The sequence below is a fragment of the Geotrypetes seraphini genome, chromosome 6, assembly GCF_902459505.1.
Source record: "Geotrypetes seraphini chromosome 6, aGeoSer1.1, whole genome shotgun sequence".
Taxonomy (NCBI): Eukaryota; Metazoa; Chordata; class Amphibia; order Gymnophiona; family Dermophiidae; genus Geotrypetes; species Geotrypetes seraphini.
Genome location: NC_047089.1, coordinates 7,346,589 through 7,354,094, shown reverse-complemented (window position 1 = coordinate 7,354,094; position 7,506 = coordinate 7,346,589). Strand labels below are relative to the sequence as shown.

The window sequence follows — 7,506 nt, the reverse complement described above, 5'->3', positions numbered from 1 at the left end:
GCCGGATTGCGGGGGGGAGGGGGGGTGCTCGTAAATCGAGCCATGCTCGGTTTCCGAGGCACCGATTTTGAAAATGTTTTGCTCGTCTTGCAAAACACTCGCAAACCGGTGCACTCATAAACCGAGGTACCACTGTACCTGTATATAATATGTATACTGCTTTGATTGTAACCACAGAAAGGCAGTAGATCACGTCTCCTCCCCTTTCCCTGTGTGATACCTTTCCGTCACCCTTCCAGCATACAGAAGTCTGATACACCGTGACACCACATAAATATTCAAAACAGTTTAATATTATAAAAATAGACAAGAAGATTGAGGATTGCAATTTGCATTACAGCTGAAGAAGCTTTTCAGAGCTCCCGACTCACGTAAGTCAGTGACCAGGTTCCACAGCTTCTCAATGTACCTATGATCCTTGTCCCATCTTCTCCAATTTCTAGACTCCTCATCTGACCTTGGGACAGCACTTCACCAGAACCTAATTCTGTTTCTCCTATGACCTAGAATTTGTGTTTCCCCCTTCAGCACTGGCGTAGGCCTAAGTAATCAGCATTAATGGAGACCATCAGATAACGGCCATCCACGGAAAGCGTGTGGTCCAAGAAAGTCCCGTCCTGTTTTGATAGCTGTGAAGGAGCAGGGAATAGAATAGGAATAACTGAAGTAAGGTTTGGTCTGGAGGAGAGAGACAGGGAGATAAAGAGTTAGAGAAGAAAGGAAATGGGCATAAGTGAAAGACAAAATGAGAGAATGAACAGTAATGAAGAATATAGAACAGAGACAAGTCAGGCATGAAGGAAAAGGTGATAAAGTGAAGAACAGAGAGGAACTTTGAAGTGATAAGCAGCAAAGGAAGAAGATGAAAAGAGAGATGAGTTAAAGAGGGAGAATAAAGACGGGGAAAAAAGAAAAGCAAAAAAGTATGAAAAAAAAAGATAAGAAATAGTGAGAGGGAGAATAAAAAACAGAAGAAAAGAGAATTAGAGAGAAAAAGAAAAAGGTAACTTGTGAGTGATCTGAATTCCAATGGCTTACACTGGGAGGCTTTAATGGAAGAAGGAAGACCAAGAAGAAAGAGAAAAATTTTGAGTTTTCCTTAAGGCATGAAATGGATGCCCAACTTTGCTCATAAAAACTCTTTCACACCCCACCACTGGCCGCCAATGAATGCCGACTCTCTTCTGTATGATTTCCAAGGGCGTGAAAAAGTCTGTCCTCATAAGATAACTGCGCCCAAGTCAAAATGCTGTATCTCTTGTGGTGGGAACCCTCGTAAAATGCAATCGAGCTCTTGCAGTGTAAACCATAGGACTTTCCATTTTTGGTTTCCAAGACTGGTGACCATCAGGACCTGAAAGCAACGTCAGACTCCACAGGAGAGAGAATGCCTTCTCCCCCTGAACACATACACCTTAAAAGTAGAGGTGTTTCATCCAGCAGATTCAACAGTTAATAGCCTTTTCTCCAGGAAAGTGGAGTTTCGTCTCTCACACTGTCTACATCGTCTACATTTCCATGTGATGCTCTAACAGTATTTGTTGGACGTTAAATATATTATGGTACCGCTCCGACACCTGGTACAGTTACTGATAAATAAACCACAGTCAGCTTCTCTTTCTAATAATGAAAGGCAAGAGAGGGGTCCTTCTGCGTTACACTCCAAGGTGTACGACAACCGATGGAGCACCAGCAGGTCAAGACATGGTCTTCTTTCCCACAGGGTAGAAGGGGATATGTGGCTGCCCTCGGCTCTTCTAAAAACAACCTGCAACAAAGAACACACTAGGTTAGCACATACAACATGTGATGAACATACATGACAGTGCTGACATGTAATTCTGAGGATGACTGCCCAAAGGTATGCTTAGCTGAGAACCTTCAGCATCTGGAATATGTGTCCAAACCCATAGCAAAAGGCAATCGACGTTTGCATAAACCCATTTAAGTAGACAACATGAGATCATGAATCCCTCTGACGATCTTGGACAATGCTTCGAGCATTGACCTCCACTGAAAATTCAGCTGAAACAACTCTTTGAGATTAAATGTTTAGCTGTTATTGCTTTTGACCATGGATATTTTATAAAACGGCATCTGAATGTGTTTTTTAAAGGATTACTAAAGTGGTGATATATGGCTAGACAGTCGGGAAATTCACCAAAATCCTCGGATGCAAACCTCTATAAAGTACAGTTGTCTTTATTTAAAAATAGATACCAGAGTTCCCAGAATTAACTGGAAAGTTGGTCACTATTAAGTGAGTTTTAAACTACATGATATGCAAATGAGGGTTCTCCCAGTGCCAAGGGTGAACTGACCATTGGAACAACAGGGCTGTGCCTAGAGGCCCACAGCAGTAGGAGGCCCATTGTTCCCTAGCCTCCATCTAGTTTTGATAGGTGGTTGGGGGCCCATGACCTTTATTGCCTGGAGGCCCAGGCCACTGTCAATCCACCCCTGTCCAGTGCATATTTTCTCCTTACAACCCTACATCAAAATATCCAGGTAGTACAGACTCCCTCAGTGGGCAAGAGGGCTGGAAGGAGGTCGTTCCGATTATGTCTCAGCATTACTTCTTGGGAGAGCAGGGGTTACAGATGCCATAACTCAATCTCTGAGGCTGAGTGCATCACCTCCTTGGTGCACCTACTGTAGTTTCTGCCAGCCTAGGCAGACCTTCTGAAATCTACTTTGCCCCACTGCACTGACCCTGAGCCAAGGGGATCTTCAAAGTAATAAATATAGAGGGTTCCAAAATGACACTCATGACCTATTCTTGTACGCAAGTGGCACATCTTCCACCTGGAAATGAAGGATGCTCCACTACCACCAGCAGTCAAGCTAGTTAAATCTAAGTATCTAAGCCTAAGTGTTCCAAAGAAAAAAATTCTATGTCTTTTGTCTACTGTTGCTGAAGGAGCCTCTCTGAATTTTGTGTAGACAGGGGTTACCATTCAGCTTCAGGAAGAGATTAAAGTCTGGGGATGACTTTGGATACGTCGCTGAATTTTCATAGTTTTAATGCCAAAAAGTGTAAGGTTATGCACCTTGGCAGCAGAACTTAAACCCTGAATGGTGAGACCTTAACAAGAACTATGGCAGAACGGGACCTAGGAGTAATCATTAGTGAAGATATGAAGACTGCCAATCAAGCGGAGAAAGCTTCATCCAAGGCTAGACAAATGCTGGGTTGCATCCGAAGAAGTTTTGTCAGCCGAAAGCCTGAAGTTGTGATGCCGTTGTACAGGTCCATGGTGAGACCTCATCTGGAATATTGTGTTCAATTTTGGAGGCCACATTATCAAAAGGATGTGCTGAGAATGGAGTCGGTTCAGCGAATGGCCACCAAGATGGTCTCAGGATTCAAGGATCTCCCATATGAAGAACATCTAGGTAAGTTGCAGCTATACTCTCTTGAAGAACGCAGAGAGAGGGGAGACATGATAGAGACGTTCAAATCTGTAACTGGCCGTATTGAGGTGGTAGAAGACATCTTTTTCCTTACAGGACCTACGGCAACAAGAGGGCATCTGTTAAAAATCAAGGGTGGGAGATTTCATGGTGACATTAGGAAGTATTTCTTCACCGAAAGGGTGGTTGATTGTTGGAATGATCTTCCGCTTCAGGTAGTTGAGGCCAGCAACGGGCTCGATTTTAAGAAAAAATGGGATAAACATGTGGGTTCACTTCAAGGAAGTGCTTAGGGGGGAGGGTTCTTTGAGTGGGCAGACTTGTTGGGCCGATGGACCTTTTCTGCCGTCATATTTTATGTTTCTATATTTCTTCAGTGATTAAAACTGTATTTTTAAAGATCAGATTGATTCTGAAACTACGTGATTTGCAGTCATCTGTGAATTTCAGATTGGCTATGCAAAGCTATGTTTTGCTGCACTTAGACTACTGTATACTTCTCCCTCCATATTCGCGGTTTCTGTATCTGCGGTTTCGCTTATTTGCAATTTTTCGGCTGCTGACTCCACCCCCCCCCCCCATCCCAAAACGTCGTCACTAAAGTTTTTTCTTTTTTACTGTACAGTACTGATAAAAAAGTTTTTCACTTACCATTACTGTACTGTAACTCTGAAAATCGCTGCTTCCATGCTTTCTCACACAAATTTGCTGCTTCCATGCTTCCCAATGTGCAGAGAAAAAAAAAACGCTGCTTCCCAGCATCCCTAGAGAGAAAGGCTTCTTCCCAGCATGCATGAAATCGCTGCTTGCTTGCTTGCCTGCCCCTGAAAAGTTATTCACGGTGCTTTCCCACAACTGCAAATAACAGTTGAAAAGTTATTCACGGTTTTTCCATATTCGCGCCTATTGGACGCCCGCATCCACCGCGAATACGGAGGGAGAAGTGTAACTCTCTTTTTTTGTGGTTTGCCAGTAAAACTCTTTAAGAGCTCTACAAGTGGCTTAGAATACGGTAGTGCTGTAAGAATAATAGCCAGACTGCCTCGCTATTCACAGGTCCCACCGGTGCTTGCGGATCTCCATTGGTTGCCATTGGTTATATGGAAAATACAATTCCAACTATTGACCTTGGTTTTCAAATCTGTCCATGACTTTTTGCCAAGGGTCATTTCTTCCTTGTTGCAGGCTTATGTCGGCCTTTAAGATCACAATTTAGGGACCTATTGGTTGTCCCTCAGCTACACTTGGTTACTAAAGTTGTTAATCCATCTAGAATGTTCCAAGTGGCTGGACCGACATTATAGATTTCAATCCCAGATTCCATTCGTCTAATTTCCAACTTCCTGGTATTTCGGAAAAGCCTGAAGGCATATTTTTTTCCCGACTAGCTTTTCCAAATATGAGTAATGGAAGCTATTTCGTTGCCAGTTGTGTTTTTTTGTTGTGTATTGTTATGTTTTGTTTCAGTTGTGTATGTGCTGTTGTTACCCGCATAGATGTTTGATATGTGGGCTATAAGTTTTTTAAATAAAAGATAAAGAGGTTCCCAGTAGCTGTTCCTATAAGAGCAGGATGAAAAAGAGTAACTTTTCATACTCTGCATAGTCCCATTGCACCAGGATTGGTCTGGAAGGTCTGTTTTCTTGACTCCCATGTTCACCTCTTCCTCAGTCCCCCTTGACTTCTAAACATCTTTGGTGATGAGTTCAATGGACCAGCCCTCGCCCTATGTTTTCGTTCATATATCCCACTAAATATATCAACACCAGCAGTCAAGCAGAACTGAAGTACCATCTCCAGGAGCTAAGGGAATTTTAAGAACTGTTCCAGTGGTTAAAAAGCACAAATTAATTCCCAGGTATAAGTTGTCCTCCCCTACCACCACCACCAAGGCTTCAGGACTCATTCAAGCCCTTGAATCTGAGCTACAGCAGAATGTGGGCATGAAGGACACATATCAGGCAGGTCACCGGTATCCCAGAAGCCTTCAGAAACTGTCAAAGGCACAACAATCTAGAGAGATATAACAAGAGCAAGAAATTACCCGATCATCAGGCGACACTTTCATGCGTTTCTGAGAAGCTGCACAGGAGAGAAAAACATAAGGAACAGATTATTTCAGGGACATCAGCCAGGCTACACGAAAATAATAAAGGGGATGGACAGCTTCCCTACGAGTAAAAGGCTAAAGTGGTTAGGGCTCTTCAGCTTGGAGAAAAGATGGCTCAAGGGAGATATGATAAAGTTCTATAAATTACTGAGTAGAGTGGAATGAGTAGATATGAGCCACTAGTTTACGCTCTCCCAAAAATATTAGGACTAGGGGGTATACAATGAAGCTACGAAGTAGTAGATTTAAAACCAGCTGGAGAAAATATTTCTTCACATAACTTGTAATTAAACTCTGGAATTCGTTGCTGGAGAATGTGGTGAAATCAGTTAGCTTAGCAGAGTTTAAAAAAAAGGTTTGGTTAATTTCCTAAAGGAAAAGTCTATAAGCCATTATTAAGATGGATTTGAGAAAATTCACTGCTTATTTTGAGGATAACCAGCACAAAATATATTCTATTCTTTCCAGAATTTGCCAGGTGCTTGTGACAGGATACTGGACTTGATGGACCTTCGGTCTGTTCCTGTATGGCAGCTCTTAAGGGTCTTAACTCATCCTATCCCTCCATCTGTTAGAACACTAGATGGACTCTGGTGCTTCAGGAAGGCCGTGAAAACCTTCTTCTTTACAAACCCAGCGCCTTAAGGACGTGCACTCGAAGTCAATGCACCTTCGCCACCTACTCTCACCAGATGCTGCTTAGTGGATATGTTTTATTATCATGTCTATATTGTAAATTATGTAACACAGAGAGAAGACTTTTCAGAAGAAAGGTCACAAACTTATTTTTAGAAAAATATTCAATTACTGTAAAGGACATGTGTATATGTGTAGTCCGACCAAGAGCCAAAGCTCCTATAGCCGAACCCACCGTCCCATCACTGTGTATGGCTATTAAGTGTTGAAAATGAGGTGTTCTTCTGAAATATCTGACTGAATTTTTCAGTGGCAGGAGGGATAAAGGAATCCTACTTAACTTAAATTTGTTAGGAGGTCCCGACATGGGCCATGTTTCGTGGTCTTTTTCAAGGAACCCAGAGGGAAGAAGTGGAAAAAATTCCAATGCCAGAGAAAAGCAAGGTGATGCAGACAAGGAGATAATTCATAAATTTAAGAAACAGCTTTGTGGCGTGATATTTAGTCAGTTCGAAGGGGATCGTGAAGGACCTTATTTACAAGGTATTTTCTGTTCCAATATTAATGCTTCAATTCATAAAAATTATACAATAATCCCATCCTAGAAATGTTTATGCAAGATGGATCCTGGAGCTTTGACGCTTTTGTCAAGTCATTTACGATTATACAGACCTTGTTCAGTTTATAACTTAATTCATACAACTACTAACATGGCAAATGACCTGAAGGTGCATATTCTATCGGCTTGATGTTCAGCCACCACGGTCGGTGATTTTTAAAATGCCATCAGCAGACACAAAAAATCCTAATATTCAATGCCGGTTTCCAGATAGTGCAGTGGTTCTCAAGCCTGTCCTGGGGACCCTCTAGCCAGTCGGGTTTTCAAGATATCCCTAATGAATATGCATGAGAGAGATTTGCATATAATGGAAGTGACAGGTATGCAAATCTCTCTCATGCATATTCATTAGGGATATCTCAAAAACCCGACTGGATGAGGGATCCCCAGGACAAGGTTGAGAACCACTGAGATAGTGGTTGGCGCTTAATATCCAGTTACAGGGGTCATATTGAGCTAGCTATCTGGATAGGTCAGGTACAAGTGGATCAATTTTTTACTCCGGCAAAAATTACCAAGCCTAAGAACATAAAAATAGCCTTATTGGGTCAGACCAATGGTCCATCCAGCTCAGTATCCCGTCTTCACGGAGGCCAATCACCTGGCAAAAACCCAAATAGTAGCAGCATTCCAGAACCCCAATGAGTAGCAGGGTTCCGGAATCCCAAAGCATGCGTTCCAGAACCCCAAAGAGTAGCAGGGTTCCGGAATCCCAAAGCATGTGTTC

General features: G+C 42.5%; 1 protein-coding gene across 6 annotated transcripts in view; it reads right to left on the bottom strand.

Annotated features, from left to right (window-relative positions):
* Positions 1 to 271: 271 nt before the first annotated feature.
* The window catches only part of ARAP1 (ArfGAP with RhoGAP domain, ankyrin repeat and PH domain 1), a 331,554-nt gene continuing 324,319 nt past the window's right edge, over positions 272 to 7,506 (bottom strand). For all 6 annotated transcript variants that reach the window (XM_033947923.1, XM_033947925.1, XM_033947924.1 and 3 more), the window contains 2 exons: positions 5,459 to 5,496; positions 272 to 1,768 (listed from right to left, as the gene is read on the bottom strand). In XM_033947923.1, coding sequence (XP_033803814.1) covers positions 5,479 to 5,496 — 18 coding nt within the window. In that variant the 3' untranslated portion in view covers positions 272 to 1,768; positions 5,459 to 5,478. The remainder of the gene's footprint in view (positions 1,769 to 5,458; positions 5,497 to 7,506) is intronic.